Source organism: Phalacrocorax aristotelis, chromosome 2 (assembly GCF_949628215.1).
Source record: "Phalacrocorax aristotelis chromosome 2, bGulAri2.1, whole genome shotgun sequence".
Lineage (NCBI taxonomy): Eukaryota > Metazoa > Chordata > Aves > Suliformes > Phalacrocoracidae > Phalacrocorax > Phalacrocorax aristotelis.
Window position 1 is genome coordinate 132,368,428 of NC_134277.1, and position 17,904 is coordinate 132,386,331.

The window sequence follows — 17,904 nt, forward strand, 5'->3', positions numbered from 1 at the left end:
TCTGCTCCACTCCTTGGTCTGAATAATTAGAAAGTCAATGCAGACAACCGAGAGTTATCACTCTGGTTTAAAACTGATTCTCTACATCTGCTGAAAAGCAAGGTTAAATCCATTCTGCATTACTAACCAAAGTTGTTTACAGATTTCAGCAGATGTTGTAAGATCAGTTATACTTGATTCATATTTAAAAGGTTGTTTCTGGAGCTCTGGAGGCTAGCAAATTTAACTCTCTCAAGTGAGCTTGGGCTCTAGCAATGTTAGTGCTTCATCTCAGCATAGCCAAATACAAATACATGTTTGAAATCCTTTTTAAAACTAAATCCAAGACTTCATTACTGCCCAGTCCACAGAAAGCTCCTGCAGAATATGCTGTGAGCTATTTAAGTCCTAGAACTTGACTGAATATGAGCACGTCCCCTAGCTTTACTGCATGCAAGCTGGGAAAACAGAAGTGAAAAGTTCTATATTTTATTGCCTACCTCTTGAGCTATTCAATCCCCCAACAGCAAAATAATTTATGGGATTATGTTATTCCTTTGCCTGGCAATAAGAAAACTGTATTATTGGCTTTGAAATGTTTTCATGAGAGATATGTACCTCTTCAAACTATTTTCTGTGACACTGGGCAACTTAAGAAGTACCACAAACTTTTACAAACATTCCAAAATAAAATGGTAGTTGCTTTTTTCTTTACACTGTCTAGTGAGAGCCACAGAAAGACATGAATTGATGCTTACTGTACCTGCAGAAATTTCTCATTCAGATGCTGTAATCCTCCAGGCTGCAATACCGTCAAATGCAAGAAATTCCGACCAAGATGATCTTTTAATGATACATTTGCTCCTAGACAAATATGGAAATAGATACCAGCAACTTCAAAACTGCTGGCTCCTGGCACTAACTGATGATGTTTAAGACAAAGGAACAAATGTTGAACAAATGTGTTTATAAATCTAAAAAATAACAAATATTATTCCAAGTCAACATTATAACATATAATTTTACATACAAAAGCCCTACTGATGCTCAGATTTCATCGTTCTCTCATTTGTGTATGCATTTTGCATTTCATTGCAGCACTAAGATTTATGTGGGGCCCTTATATTCAGAGATACTAAGCACTCACAAATCAAGAGGTAATTTAAAAATGCAGATGATCACCTCTTCTAGTCTTATAAAGTTGTAATCTTGTTACAGCTTCAAAACTTATTAAAGGCCTTATTAACTAAATCAGTTATGCTACAATTAACAAGAGAAAATATAGTAACAATAACTAACTTGCACCAGAAGTGTAGCAAATGAAAGATATAGCTCAAACATTTTTGAGGTGGCTGCGATTATATAAAATCACAGATAATGCTTGAAATATGGACTTTAACATTTAAAGATTGATTGCTGGTACAAAACTTGACTCTGTATAAGTGGTGCCTTTATTTCACAGTTCTGTTTACTTTGTGAACTGCTAAGGAATGCAGGGATGGAGTGCCAAGGCCACCTCTACCTTGAGAAGCATGACACATGGCATACACATTTTTCTACGGCCTGTTCACTCCATATTGAAAAGGGTGAAATCATCCCACTAATTCTTCCTTTATCTCAGGGGATACCAGCACTGTGCAGCTGTTTAGCTCAGCTGCTCCTGGAGTGTATTCTGAAGTACTGAACTGAAACTGAGAAGAAAGTTAGACACAGAATTCTAACATGTATGAACCCTGCTCAAAGGAAGTATATAATATGTGTATATTCCTTTTTACCTTTTGAGAGCAGTAAATTCACAATTTTCCACGATGCACAGGATGTGGCCAACAGAAGCGGGGATCGACCTTCTATGTCAACACTATCAATATTAGCCCCCTGCAATAAAGAATTTTGAGTTTATCATGAATAGTGAATAAACGAGATTTTAAAATGGTGCTGTCCTTTATAAGCATGGCAGAATTACAGGCATTCTTAGTAACTCCAGATAAGTAAATTCAATAAATACATTACAACTCTATATAAAACTACTATGTTTTCAAGCTATCAGCCACAGCCCAGTCATCTTTATATATAAATTTAGATGCCTAAATAATAGTGGCCTACCTCTATACTGAGCTCACGACTCATTATTTTTTGTTAGGATACCTTTCCATGCATTTAGGTACTCAAAATTTATAATTCTAACTTACTTATAATTCTAAAATACTGGGATTGAAGCTCTGGAAAAATACAAAAAATTGCAACCCTTTCGAATGATGTCTTACTTATCGAACAATTACCACAACAAGACCCTTCTGAACTGTTCAAGAAGTAATGCATCCAGAGATTAGTATAGTTTGGTCTGTATAGTTTGGTCTATTTTCATTTTCTATTCTTCCTCATAAACTATATAAGCCAAGTCAATTTTGACTCCAATTTAGCTGTATCAACAGCGGACACATGTTTATTCTCCAGACTCAAGGTTTTTGATACAACCCTTTCTCCTTAGGGGAAGCAAAAGGACTGGAATGAGATACTCTGGCAAAAGCCCAGTTTTGCTGTTTTGTCTAAATTTGCACAAGATGCATTGCCAGGACAGTATGGTCACTGTGGTCACTATGATCATACCAGCAGAATACTATGAGCATAAACATATCTATCTAAAAAATCCCACCAACAAGGGAGCATGAAGATACAAGTAAATGAACCAAGGAGATGTATGTATATTTTATGATGTTTTAGATATATTTTTTCTAGATATTGAGTTGCAAGTCAAATCAGATGAGTTGAACAAAGTACACAAAAAAATCTATTTTATTTTAGATAATATCCAAAGATCACTGAAAAAAAAAAAAATCAATGCAAGTTTTTCCATTAACTTGAATCATCTTTGGGTCCAATCCTAACTCAAGAGAGAATTAAATGTAATCATGAGCAATATTTACTTTCTAGGATGGTAAAACCTGCAATGTAGTAATAAGAAACATTTAATAAATGTACAATGATTACTTTACCACAGAGAACAGGAAGTTTCCAATTTATGTTGATGAAATGTTTGAGAGTAACACATGCAGGACCCTTTCCCCAGTTACCTTTCTACGGGGTCAGACCACCTCTTAAAAATGTTCTTACTCATCAAAGAAATAGACCTTTTTTATCCAAGTGGTTCATTCATTTCAGTGAATACAGGGAAGCAATTTCCAGTTAATAACACAATCTTTAATCACCTTCCATCCAGCTATCTTCATTGTTCAGCCTTCAGCAGCGGAAGGCTGAATTCAGCAGAATTCAGCAGTGTTCATCATTATTTAACCACAATAAGGAGTAACATATATTGGCACATATATTTACCACATTTACAATACAGCTGAATTAAGAGTTTGAAAATTTAGTTTCTGAAGTCCTTTTGCTTTTGCATTTATACATTAGTATCTGTGAATTAAACATACACTAATATAAAATAAATATTATGCAAATTTTGTAAATATCAATTAGTATTTATACCAATTTAATATTTCATTTTCTTTTAGTGAAGACGAAAGAAACAAAAGGGGTAGAAGAAAGTTCAAAAAAAGAAGTAAGAAAATATGTAAATTTACTGCTTATTTACTTCAAATAAGTACATTTCAATAAAATTAATGAAGTAAACTCAGGAAGCACCAGTCACCTCAGTCATAAATTTTCTAGTATGCAAGGAAAAAAAAACAGGGAAATTGCTAAGACACTAGCTAAATCATGAGAACTTTCTGATTTTCATGTCTTTATTCTTCTTTATAGTTGTGTACATAACTTGTAAATACAATCACACCATCTGCATGCACAGAGGAGATACTCTGCACCTAATTGTCAAATGTGATAATAGCTACTTTGCCATTATTGTTAAAGTCATTGTGCTTAAAATGCTTAATTTGCAAACCAATTTGTAGGTAGCAATTCTTTAAAACTAAAAAGTTTGGGAATAGTGATCTAGGTTTCGGTGTTTTGCCTTTATTTAATGCTTTAGTTAGCCTTAAGTTATGTCAAAGCATAGCTGTACATCTCACTGAAAGAAGAGCATGTACTCATTGCCACATTATGTTGAGGCCAAATGCAAAATAATGAAAAGCTCTGCAAGAAGTATCTGTAGAGTTTGATTCTCTGATTTTTGGCAGCACATCAACCTACAACTTACAAAAAAAATCGGTGTAATTCAAATATAAAGAGCATACATTATGTGCCTGGACAATTCTGTTTAGCATAGCTGATCTTATTTTTTCTGTCCAGAAAAGCCAGATGTAATACTGTTCCTGTTTAAAATGGCTTTTATTTTCAGAAACAAAAAGTACCAAAAATAAGATAAAGGAAGTAATCATTGTAAGTTAATGTGCATGAAATGTGGATATTTAATGCATAAAATAAATTAACTTTGTTCTTTCTTAAAACCAGAAAGCCATCCTGAACTGGAATTTACTATTTCTTTTGAGCAGTAACATTACTCCACCTTTTCTTTTTTGCTCTCATGTACACTACAGCATAGGCCATACCTATAGATCTTGCCAGGAGTCCAAGAGAGCAGGCAGCACAGGTTGTATGTGCCGCATCCCACTAATGCCAACTAGCATATTTTGATCCATTCCCAGACAGGGCAAATGAAGAGAGACTTAAAACTTTGAAACTGACATACTTTTATATGGAAAGCCAAACAAACCCTCAGCATAGATTCTATTAAAGAGGCCAAAATAGTCAAAATGACGCTCCAGGAACAAAAGTTTGTTCTTAGCAAATGCGATGTTAAAGATATTCCCTCTAACCCTTTGTGCACACAAGCCTCCACATGCAGAAACTTTTGCCTGTATTTATCAGGTAATAACTTCTGTAGATAACTTCTGCTCATTGTCAGACAAGTTTAAGCAGTCAAACCTCACCATTTCACATCTGAACTAAAATTAAGTGCAACATCTTGTTCTGACTAGATCCAGCCCCTGTAACAGAGTTTCTGAGAAAAACAAAACTGAATGCAGAAGACAATTTTTCTTAATATAATTGTCATGAAATTAAGTAAAAAACCTAAACATACATAAAATGGAAAAGAATCTTCTGACCTCTGAAAATTTCCTCATCTGGCATATAATGGTTATATAAGCCTTAGTTTAATTAGTATAAATGGACACTTGGAGCATAGCCAGGAGCATCCCCAGTTACATGTCTTATCTTTCTCCCCCATAATTATTCAGTGAAGAAATATAACTGAACTACACAGATTAAAAAATATTTCTAGATCATGCACAAATTTAAATATATGGCTATGTGATCCCAGAACAATCATAGGTACATACTTCAAAGAAAGGATTTCTTTCTGGAAAAAACAGATTAAATACAATGCATGTTTAGCATTTATTTCATATTCCATAACCTAAAAGTAAGGATGACTGAACCAGTTTGTCATATCTGGTAAAAGATGTTTATGAAACCTTTCTGAGTAAGTAAAATGGAAATAAAAATGCACGTTTTCATCCTCTGTAACTGTGGAATGCTACTATGAAGCCATAACTACTGTTGTACTGTAACTGTCAATTATGCATTATGAAATATATTAAATATATCTCTAAATAACCTATACCTGAGAACACATTCTCCTTTATGAATTTCTCTATGCAGACCTGTAGTAATAGATAACAATAATCTCTATAAACATGTTGCTTGATTAAATATTTACCATTGAAATCAAATACTCTGCCAGTTCATAATGATCAAACAATGCTGTCCTGTGGGGAAAAATACAGTAACATTAGAAAGGACAATGAAGTTGAAAGCCAGAGGGTAGCATTTTTCTCCATTTGATGCATTTTCTAATATTTTCAAATAAGTATATTTTAAAATAAAGAAACAGAGAGATACCTTTATTACATAATTAATTTTAACAAATTGTTTTCATTTTTGTCACGGAGTTTTGTTTACAAACTAAGTTCAGTTAATACATTGAAAAATCACTGTGGGAAACAATGACCTCATTGATAGGTCAACAGGCATTTTCCCACTGATTTTTATCAGAACCAGTCATTTCGTACGTCAGATCTTTTGTTGTACCACACAAGGTCAATGCAGAATTCCACAAACTTCAGACTCATTTTGTTCCAGAAAGACCTAGAGCCTCAAATCCATTTCATTGATCCGACCTCCAAAGACAACTTACTATATATTTTGTATAATAACGTTAAAGTGGGGTTAAAATGGAAATGACTTAGCTAAACATGTATTCTGACTGTGGCAGGCAAGTCTACTTGAAAAGATATGAAAAAATATAATATTAAATGTGGTGACATTTATTAATTTACTGAAATTATTTTAAAGCTGTCTATACACATGAAAAATTGTCAGTTCTACAATAAGATACTGGATTATATATTTTAAGGAAATAATGATGAAAGCAGGAAGTAGAGCACAGTTAATACACACACCGTAAATGTTTGCAGAAGTCTGACCCCTATTAAGTATTTTGACTCAATGAGCAACGCAGAAGGACAGTTCCAAGGTTGTACTGTATCTCAAAGATAACAGTTCCCTTAGCATTGTAAGAGGTAGTAACACAGGGTGTACTAGAGTTAGAACCAATTACTCAAAAGACGTATTTTCAAAATCATGTCATGATTCCAAATAAGTAGAGACGCCTCCATTATCTATAGCAGGCCCCTCCAGACAGGCATAAGTACTGAATGCTTCACACACACTCCAAATAAATTCCAAGGTGCCTGAAGACAGAGTGAAGTCATTTTATAAAATGTTTACATGGAAACATGACAGTAGGAATGTGAATGGATCAAGTCCAGCCTATGCTTTGCTGCTCCTTCACTTCTCAACAAGTCGATGTTTCTCATTTGGTTTATTTATATTCTGAGACATTTGAGGGTTTTTCTACCTTTCTGATGATTCTTGATAATATTTTTTTCCTGTTTCACAGACACAGGGAGTAAGAGAGTGTCATGCTTTGTCCAAGGACAATAATTTTCATGGATATGACAGACAGTTATCTATTATGTAGTACGTTGTATCTGCACAATTTTCTTTGGCATTCTGTCATCACTTTGTCTTCAAAGGTGTTCTAACACAGTAGCATTTCCAAGAGTACCCAAACCTTATCTTAACTTTAGAACACACTCTTTTAATTTCTTCAGTTATCTTTGAATCGTTCCAATTTATACTGTGTCCAAAGAACAATCATCTCTACTGTCTCTGACTTTCTACCAATTGTTTCATATTGTAAAATTCCTTGTAGAATAATACTGTAAAATTATTACACTTAAATGCAGCAAGGCATATCTTTCTTGCAAAAATGTATAGATGGGGAAATATACTACCTCCTGTAGAGTTGATAGCCAGCACCTTTAACTAAGTGTCTTTCTGCTAGAGAAGACTGAGAAAACTTCTCAAGAGTCTAGTGCTCTGGTTTCAAATGGACTCTGAAAGGCTAGAAGTCTAGAGGATCACTACATACAATAATGCCATCTGCAACTTTGTAGGCGTAAGGTAGTGTATCAACACCTACTTGTACCTGATCAGGTATAAAATAATTTTTTAGGGAAAAAAACCAATTTTTTTAAACTTTTTATATTATTTTTCATTCATTTTCTAGAGAACATAGCCCCATTAGATGAAGGCATTTGTTCCACAACCTCAGAAGCTGTTAACAATTCCATAAACTTGTTCACCTACAACTTCCCTGGAGTAAATTTTCAATACAAACTGTTAGTGATCATCCCTAGACATGGTTCCAAGGCAACTGGAACTATTTTGGTTTTGATATCAGCACGAAAATCTTTAACGTTTTGACCAAATTAGAGACTCTTTCGTATTGTACTAAAACCATCTCTTGGAGAAATTTCAACCCATGTGGAAGGGTGTTCCAAAGTACACTATATAAAGTATAATTGGATGCTGAGAAAAACTAAGAATATCATGGCTCACAATTTATAGTGAAGTCTGGCGGAGCAGCCTCCTACCTGTGAAGCAATGTTTCCTTATTCCCATCTACAGCATCAATAATGGATTCCTCACCAGCATAGGATGACATCATTAACTTCACAATCTCAGTTGCTCCTTGAGTAGCAGCAAAATGAAGTGCTGTGCATTTTTCATTCTGTAAATGGGAAAATAAAACAATATTTAAATATTTAAACACCAACAACCTAATCTCCAACCTATTAAATGCACTAGTGATCTAGCCCAGGATTCATAATTCCTAAATGCCTAAATTTCTATGCAAGTAATGAAATTTTAGTCTTTAACTAAAATACTGTAATTCTAAAGAGAACTTAAAGACCAGAAAAGACTAAAGAGAGAGTTTTAAAGGATCACTACAAAGCTTCTTGTTATTCTATGCCAAGTCCCTAAGATATGAGATAATTAACACTCTTAACAATCTTTTGTAGCTGAATTAATAAACAGACACACAGAGCACCGTTTAATACAAGAGATGAAGCAAAGGAAAACTACAGAAAGCCATAGGCAGACCAGTACAAATGAATAAGCAAACAAATGTGCCTATATAATACACAAAACACATTATTTCAAAATGTTTTTGCATTCCTTAAATGGAATCGTCCTTAGATGTGATTCTCAAATAAAATTTTCTGCAGTTTAAAAATAACTTGGTCTAGTATGTTATTAAACTATTATAAGCTAGACAGTCACAAAATTATTAAGCAATGAAGAAATTATTAGAACGAGATTTGCCAAAACGGGATTTCATTTAGTGAGATGGGACAAACTAGCTTTGATATACGCCTGGGGGTTTTGGCTTTCTCCTCTTTGGAACAGGAATATTTCAGTGAATGCATTGGAATGGGCTTTTTCACAGTGCCATAAGCATTCTCAAAACAGTCTTACCCATCACAAAATCAACAGCATAAATCACCTCATTCAAAAGCTGTGTGTTCAAAGAATGAAACCAATAAAAGAAGGCTAAACCATGTTTATCTTTGCTCTCATGAGTTGATTTGAGCCTTGCAAACAATTTGATTAATGATCAATATCTTCAGAAATGTTTACTCATCATGAAGCTGGGTATAGGCCCTTACACCAACAGTATCATGGTAGCTGCAGCAGTATCACAAATTTGTGCTTGCTTACACACAGTGAAGGCCAGGACAAGGCTGATGATAAACAAGAATGATGAGAAAGGGTCAGATCAAATACCCCATTTCTGAGAATGGACAATATCAGGTGCATAGTAAAGACTCTGTGCAGAAGAGTCTGGCTGGAGCAACTCCCTTAATGAGGAAAGGCTGAGAGACTTGGGTTTGTTTAGCCCAGAGGAGAGAAGACTGATGGGGGATTTCATAAATACCTATAAGTATCTAAAGGGAGGGTGTCAGGACGATGGAACTAGACTCTTTTCAATAGTGCCCAACAACAGGACAAGGAGCAATGGGCACAAGTTGGAAAACAGGAAGTTCCACCTCAATATGAGAAAAAACTTCTTTCCTGTGAGAGTGACAGAGCAGTGGAACAGGCTGCCCAGGGAGGTTGTGGAGTCTCCTTCCCTGGAGACATTCAAAACCCGTCTGGATGCGTTCCTGTGCCCCCTGCTCTGGGTGTGCCTGCTCAAGCAGGGGGGTTGCACAAGATGATCTCCAAAGGTCCCTCCCAACCCCTACCATTCTGTGAAGAAGGCCATACCGTCCTCCAGAGTGCTCTCCCAGACTCCATCTGTGTATGACTCAAGGACTTCCTGAGCCACAAGGGGTGTCACAGTATTCAGCAGTTGGGGACTGATTTTTCTTCTATGGATCTGCCCCAAAGCATTTTGAATCCATGCAAACTTTACATAGCTACAACATCTTATGTAACTGGTGTAAAGAAACCTGCCATTTTGACTGATTTGAACTAGAGACTTGTTTTCATTTGCTGCCCCCTACGTTTTGCATTGGAAGAGACAATGAGCAATGATTATCTGCTCATCTTTTTTTCATATCACTTAGAGATTTAGAGATATCTAGGTTTTAACCAAAATTATATTTCACTCCATTTGAAGTTTACCTGTTTTAGATCAATTTGGGCTCCAAATTCAATGCACATTTTAATCATTTCAAGGTCCCCACTTTGAACTGCCAAATGAAGTGGACTGCACTTTCCATTATTGGTAAAATTGATGTGGGTTTTAGCAGAGTGACCCAATTCTTCACCTGAGAAATGAAAATAAATGGAAATTTTTTAAGCGAGAAAGATAACAGAAGCTATTAAGGCTTTCAAAACAAGTATATGAAATGTGGAATAATATTCTCCCTCTCAAAATATGACCCTTTCACATCTATCATTAAACAATGGATGGGCACACATTTAAGAAAGCAGTTAAGCTGCTGCTGAAATCCTGCAAAAGTTACTAGCATGAATTGCCCATAGGAATAATTGCTTAACTTCTTGTAAGTTCGATCACAGTTGTAAGTGCTTGTTTGCACAGTTCTTTGAGCATTAAAGCACTAAATTGGTAACACTACTATAAGCACTAGATCTTACTGACTGCTTGGAAACAAGATATTTACCTTTTTTTAAAAGAATTTCCATACATGTTTTTGCACCTGAAAATGCAGCTGCATGGATAGGCATACATCCCGTTTTGTTTGGTTTACATATTTTCCCTCCATTTTCAATCTGAAAAATAATGCCTGGGTATAGCTTAATGGCATACAGAAAATTCTGACTAATGAACATACTATTACAGGTATAATCTCCTGGGTAGCTGTCTCCTTTTTATAAGTTTTATATGCATTGTGAAGGTTATATGCAAACATCTTTTACATGGTATATCCATATGTCTATACATACATGTGTTTCATTTTGTGTTCTCATGACCTTCAAAATTAGTTTAAGTTTTTTTCTGTTTGCTACTCAGCTATATTTATATATGCTCTTAAAAGATTAAAGTTTGTTAATAACCTAAGCAAAGTAACTTGAATATTAGGTCCATGATTAACCCTCCTCCACTGAACAAAGACAGAACATGGGAACAGAATAGCACTGCATCGAGGCAAAAAGAATTACATCAAAAGATAACAGATAACAATACCTACCAGGAGTGTCAGTGCTTCAGGATTATCCTTGTAACATGCTACAATTATAGGTGTGTTACCTGCTTCACCTTCCAAATTAACATCTGTACTGCTATGCTGGACCAAAATCTAAAGGTTTAAGAAAACATTCAGTCAGCCATAAGCCAAATACAACAACAAAGCCCCACTCCATCACTTTTGTTGTTTATCTCCCAGAGCACTCTTGCAGCTTAATCTTTTCGCATGCCAACAGCCCACAATGCATAGGCAGACGAGGGACAAAATGAGGGAGAATGTAAAAATATGCAGGCAAAAAATGCAGGTGAGAACAAAGAAAAGTAGAATCCTTCACAGCAGACAGCTATGTAACTTGGACAAACACTGCACATAGCTGCAGAGTACCTTAAAGTTCTATTAAACAATTAGCCCAATACTGGAGAAAATCTTTTCTGTAGCAAATTGCAGATGGGGATTTTCAACTGAAGTTTGTATTAATGTCTTGTAATATTCTGTATTCCCTGGAAAGTTGCAATGTTGTAGATGCTGCTCCATTAGGCATCTATTGGACAGTTATATAAGATCGAGGGAGACAGGACTCAGTGAAAACAGGGACCCTCCCAGTCCTGAATTCCAGCTTCAGTCCCTACATTATCAGCTAACACTGGGCTATCAGGATCAACAAGTACCCCTATGACTCCTCCATCACTTTTTGAGAAGCGAAGGATCCGTAAGTGATAATGACCATACTGCGCCAAAATTTATTCCTCTATCTACATATTTATTTAACTGCCATTCAGTAATTCCGATTAATTTTTCTGTACTGGAGGAACTGGCACTTTTTAATCACTCTCAGGCAATTTGACAATAGAAACCAAAGGAGAATTAGGTTGAATAAACAACAGAGTGGGGAAAAAATGGACACACATTTAGTCAAAACCAGAGCTCTAAAATAACCCAAACCCAGAGCTTGATACAAAGCCCCTTTTTAAAAATGTCATTGTATTTCAGATTTTATTGCTCTTAATTCATAAAAAAATACAGGTTTTGTAAAAGATGTGAGGACAGTGAAATATTTTAGCACTGAAAATCTCTAAAGGGTTTTAAGTCTCGAATACAGGAATATGTTTTTCTTTCTTTTGCTTGGATGAACTACAAAAAGAGACAACTTTAAAGGGAAAAGTAAGTGATGTGGTGTTAAGGTGGTATTCACCTAGTAAATTCAAGAACTTCATAAATTCTAAAATTCTATCCAAATGTCTCACGTGGAGTAAAAACATTGTCATTGCACTTGGACAAATTATGAAACAATTATGCTCTTTTAAATCTCAATGCTGTTGCTATTTTACAAGGTTCAAAATGGACACCTTAGCAATTTCTTCACAATATTATTTTGTGTTTTTTAACTGCAGCTTCAGTTCTGCTATTATTCAAATTATTATTACAATGCTGATTTTAAGAACAGCATTTTCTGACTAATTTTAATCTTTTTTTTAAAAAAATACATTAGTTTCAAGAAAATGTTGGTATTTCTATGATTCCCTATAAAATCACAAAAAATAAAAAATCAGAACCAAAATATTTGAAATAACACATGCCAACATGAAATTTTAGCATTAAAAAGAACCTTTTCAAACAAAAATTCTTTGTGTTTGGAAAATTTAAAAAAATGCTCCATGAAACATTATGACTACTATCATAGCACAGATATCAATATTTACATAAATCGGTAAGTTACTTTTTACTTGGTGTGCTAAGACGACAAAAACATTTCTATAAACATCACGTTACACATCCAGCTTGCTAAACAAAGCATATGAGGAGATAGATACAGCATATATAAACAAGGTCTTGGTGGTCTGCACGCCACTGCTGTTGAGCTACTTATCAAGTCTGTGTATGCATGCAGTCTTTAGACTTACCTTAACAATTTCATTGTGCAGGGACTGCACAGCCATGTGCAAAGGTGCCATCATATTGGAGTTGAGAATATTTGGATTGGCTCCTCTGCTGAGGAGCAAACTAACACTTTCGACCTGGTTTTTCTTCGTGGCCCAGTGCAGTGGGGTATTTCCAGAAGAATCCATCACATTTAACACTAGGTCAAAGGAGAGATAACAAACAAAAATGAAAACCAAAATGAAAACCATCAAATGTTCTGATCACACTGAAAAAAAAAAGTGTCTTCAATAGAGGTTTAAGTCTGTGCTACTGCATTTGTTTGAAAAAGGGAAAGTTTGCATGTCACGCAGTGCATTGTGTTAAACAGATTAAATATTGTACTGAAGACACAGTTTTGGTTAGAGAGATGGAAGGGGTGAAACACCTATTTCTTGCCCATTATTATATACCATTTTTCTCCCCCCAAGAGTTACTTGATTTCCCTCTTTTCTTGTCTCTTCTCTTCCCTGTCATATTTGACTTTGCAGCTATTGCTTTAGAGACTGCACAGAACAAGTGAGTATGAATAACTAAAATAAGAAATAATAAATGCTTGGAAATTGTAAGAAGATTAAAGACCATATCTATTCTGATTCAATTAAGAACACAGAAGTTAATCAATTCACACCAGTTATAAAACTGGTCTGTTCTACACATGTATTTTGAGCTTCAAAATTGCAAATAAACTTCAACAAATATTCTAAAACAATAAGACAAATTTTATATACTGAAAAATAATATATTTCAGACAGAATATTCTAAAATTAAATTTGCCATCATTATGTGCAAAAATGAGCTTTTCAGGGCCACTACATGCTTGCTCAGCAGCCCACAGCCTATCAGTGGAGTCCTACATAGTTCACAATGCTTATTAATAACTACTAAACAACACCTTTTACACAGAGTATTTTTCCATCGTTTAAGGCCCCGCATTCTCCTACTTACTACTTCTTCCCTAAATTTCTTTAGATGGCCTATCTCATCAAATGTTTATTCTTCCCCACTATTAATTAAACAACTTGTGATGACAACTTGCATGCCAAGTATAAGAAACCAAATTAATTCTCTTTTGCATTTCCAGTATTATAAATGTAACAACAGACATGTAACATAAATAAGGAAGACAAAAATTCAGGCCCACTGTATTTCAGTTTTCTTTTTCATATCTGAAGACTGTAAATCTGAGTCCCAAACAAAATAAGAGACATCAATTCTCAGCATTAGAGAGAAAACAGTCCTAACTTAACAAGGGCAACCCAAACCACACCTGAGACACTGTGAAATGTGGCAGACAGTTTGAACTGTATTTAAATCTGTAAGTGTAGATAACAGACCAGTTCTGCTTCTGTTGGGTAGAAAACACTTTGATTATTGAACCCTTTTATTCTGTTAAATAGTTCATACAATAGTTCATAAAATGTGTGTTACCTTCACAGGAAGAATCGTCTATGATCAGTTGCATTAATTCTATTTGACCTCCTTCAGCAGCATGATGCAATGGGGTGGCATTTAATTCATCCACTTTGGTAAGCCCAGAACGATTCTTCTTAATAAAGCTCCGTAGCCTACAGGCACTTCCATCTGAAATCACCTATTTTGGACACAAATTTTCTGATTTTCTCATTCTCCTAACAGGCAAGATATTAGCAATGCTATAATGTGTTACTATGGGTATCTTACCACTCAAAAATCCTCTCCCAACTGTTTAGTTTCATACAGAAGTACACAAATCCCGATCAGGTTGAGTCAACAGTGAAACTCAGATTGATCTGACTGATTGCAAAATCAGACCCAGATGAGAAAAAGTGCAAAATTAACAAAATTCTAAATTATCTTGAATACATGATTTTGCCTTCCATAGTGAGCGCAAGATCCTCCCTCCACCATGGAAAATCTCAGACAAGCAAATTCATCACTTACTGTTTTATACTTTCTCCAGTTGCGGCCATGTCAAATGAATTCAACAGAGCAGAAAAAAAATAATAATCTTGACAAATTCCTTCTCTAGATTTTTCTACAGAGAGCGATATGTCCTGGGCTTCCAAGTTCATCCGTTGGGTTACTGTGATGTTCTTTATGTCAGAGCAACCAATAAATTCTTTAATTTCAGTGGTATCCTAAAAGCATCCCATGGACTACTATCTCAGTCTGAAACAACCCAGCATTTTCACAGCGTAATACAATAAAACCTGCTCCAACAGCTCAGACCTCTGACTCCTTGATACCTCCCTGGCACTGTGCTTTACATCCAAAGCTCACTACCGAAACCCTGTTGATTCTTATTTTATGATGTTCTACAAATATTTTTCTTAAGAGTGTTTCAAAAGCCATACTTGTATAGAAAGAAAAGTGATAGAAAAAAATGGTGAGGAATTTAAAACCACGTTATTAAAAATTAAAAGGGAATTAAAAAGAAAAACAATTCAACAAAATTGGGAGGAAAATAAAGATAAAAATATATATCTAAAGTAATGTGAACCTCCCCAAAGGTGTATAAGCAAGCAAAGGGTAAAAAAAGGGAAATGCCCTAAAATCACTGTTCACTCCTCAGCTGCAAAAGAAAAGGAAAATTTTGCTCCCCGGGATCCCCTGAGCCACAAAGCCTAAACAATTTTTTGCTGTCATTAAGCAAATATACATTACAGGGCAGCCCATTCATACAATTAAGCATGTGTTTAACTTCCTTCAGCTTCATAGTCCCATTGACCTCAGTGAGGTTACTCACATGAATAATGTCACAAATGTGTTCAAAGATTTAGAAGACTGGCGCCAAATACAAGGGTAGCATCTGCTTCAAAAGTGCAATTAGAAAACGCTAATAGAAAACAGGTGATATCATTGTGGAAAAGGTATTTAAGATGACTCAACTGTCATAAAAATAAGAGGTCAATTGCACACACAAATATCTATACATTTTATATCCATCAATAAGCTATTTAAGAAAACCTTATTATAAAGTCCAGTATCTTCTATTCCTTCTAATATTCTAATTTGATTGTAATGAATTTCAAATCTTTCTATTAATGTAGACCACATTTTGCCACTCCTTACATTAGAATTTTTTGTCAATGTAAGATAAAATGTGGCCAAAATGTGGCACAATGATAATTTCTATCAGCAAAAATAAGATTTTTCAGCTAATGCTGCAGCATTTCACTAACAAAATAGGAAAGGAATAAATCTGTTAGGTGTTCTCAGTACTTCAGTTGGTTCAAAGCAGCAAAGCAAGCTATTTTAAACAACACCAGCTCCTCTCCACTTTGCCTGAACAGCTCTTTAGTGGCAAATCACCCACCAGAGCGACAACCTGTGTTATGCTGAAGAGATGTGCTTACAACAAAGGCTAGCACACAGAAAGCAAGTCTGGAAATGATCTCATGAGGTCTTTAAACCTATCCACATACTCCGTCAAATTTGTTCAGCCTGCTGTTAAGAATCTCCAAAGTTACCCAAGTTGTTCATCCTGTAAGCTACCTCTTCCTCTGCTGAATTATTCTTACCATTAAAAAGTATTCTTACCATTAAAAAAGGCTTCCCTAACATTTGGTCTAGGCGTCCCTAGGAGCAATGTAAGTACATCGCTTCTTTTCCTACCCTCTGGAAAAGGGGAGAGGTTATATCCTTCCTGGTAGCAATTTTGCATTTGCAGGTTGCGCCGCTGGTTCCCTTTCCCTTCATAACAGTTCCAGTGCTTCTAAACTTTCCTTTCGGGACATTTTTGCTAGATGGTCTACTCATTCCCACCATGACCTCTGGACCTCCCTTTCAGAGGTGGACCCTTTCTGGGGCGTCGTGCCCACAGATCACGCGGGGATGCGAGCCCCTGGGGCGGCCGCCTGCCGCCCACCACCGGCCCCCGCCACCCCGTGTCCTCCTTCGCCTGCTCCCCTCCCGTGTTCCCACTTGCCCGGGCCACACAGCGCCACAGCCTCCTCTGCCTTCACACCCCACGGCAAGGGCGGCTCCCAGCCTGCCTCCCACCCTCACAGCTCTCCCTCTCAGCGAGAGGAAAGGGCTTCCTGGAGGAAAAGGTCTCTGGGATGTAACCAACGCCGAGTCCGCACAGATGCCCCCAGAGCCCCCGCCTCACCCTTACCCACCTCAGCCTCCACCATCACCCCTCCTTGTCCCAACGCCCTCACACGAACCTCCGTCTTGGGCACCATCTTACCCCACGCCGGCCGCCCAAGGCTGGCCCCTCACGCTCACACCCACCGCCCAGCCCTGGGGACCCGCACCTTCTCCGCGACCCACCGCACGCACCTTGAAGACATCCTGCGAGGCGACGGAGGCGGCATCCGCCTCGCAGACGACGCCCTGGTAGGAGCTGGAGACGGCCGCCTTCTCCCGCGACCGGCAGAGCCGCAGCAGAGAGCGCTTCATGGCGCCCGCCCGCTCGGCTCCGAGCAGCGCCCGCTCCGGAGACCTGCGAGGAGAAAAGACCGAGTGACGGCCGGTGCCGAGGCCGCGCCCGGCCACCCCGCCGGAGCGGCGGCGGCAGGAGGCGGGGAAAGCCAGCGGGGGCGCTGCCGCCGCTGACCCGGGAGGACGAGCCGCTCCCCGCCGGGCGGGCACCCCGCCGGGAGGCAGCTCCCGGGCGGTCCCCTCAGGGGCCACCGCCTCACTAGGGCTGGGTGCGCCCTTGGCGGGTTGGAGACTGACCCCGCGGCCGGCTGGGGAGCTGCATTGCTTGCGAGAGGGGGCTAAGCGATGCCCCTTGGGTTTTGGGTGGGTTTTCATTCCCTGGTTGATGTGCGCATCTGTACAGGAAAGAACTGCAGCGTGGAGAGGGCGATGTGTAAAAATTAAAAGAAATAAATGCAACGCAAAAAGGGAGCAGTGAAGTCAGACTCTTCGTAGCGCCTGTGGCGCGACCTGTGAGGAGAAAAGCAGTCCTGCCCGGGCTGGGTGCTGTAGGGGCGAGGGGGCTGGTCTACACCAGCCTTGCAACTTTAAAATAGTTTAGTTTACTGTGATTAACTTC

The 17,904-nt window shown here is 37.5% G+C and overlaps 1 protein-coding gene across 1 annotated transcript in view; it reads right to left on the bottom strand.

Annotated features, from left to right (window-relative positions):
• Positions 1–17,456, bottom strand: part of TRPA1 (transient receptor potential cation channel subfamily A member 1) — a 38,034-nt gene extending 20,578 nt beyond the window's left edge. The window contains exons 1-10 of the mRNA XM_075085235.1: positions 17,184–17,456; positions 14,349–14,511; positions 12,902–13,077; positions 11,004–11,111; positions 10,476–10,584; positions 9,973–10,118; positions 7,935–8,071; positions 5,654–5,702; positions 1,755–1,854; positions 743–843 (exon numbers count right to left, since the gene is read on the bottom strand). Of these exons, the coding sequence (XP_074941336.1) occupies positions 743–843; positions 1,755–1,854; positions 5,654–5,702; positions 7,935–8,071; positions 9,973–10,118; positions 10,476–10,584; positions 11,004–11,111; positions 12,902–13,077; positions 14,349–14,511; positions 17,184–17,303 (1,209 nt within the window). The 5' untranslated portion in view covers positions 17,304–17,456. The remainder of the gene's footprint in view (positions 1–742; positions 844–1,754; positions 1,855–5,653; positions 5,703–7,934; positions 8,072–9,972; positions 10,119–10,475; positions 10,585–11,003; positions 11,112–12,901; positions 13,078–14,348; positions 14,512–17,183) is intronic.
• Positions 17,457–17,904: the final 448 nt, after the last annotated feature.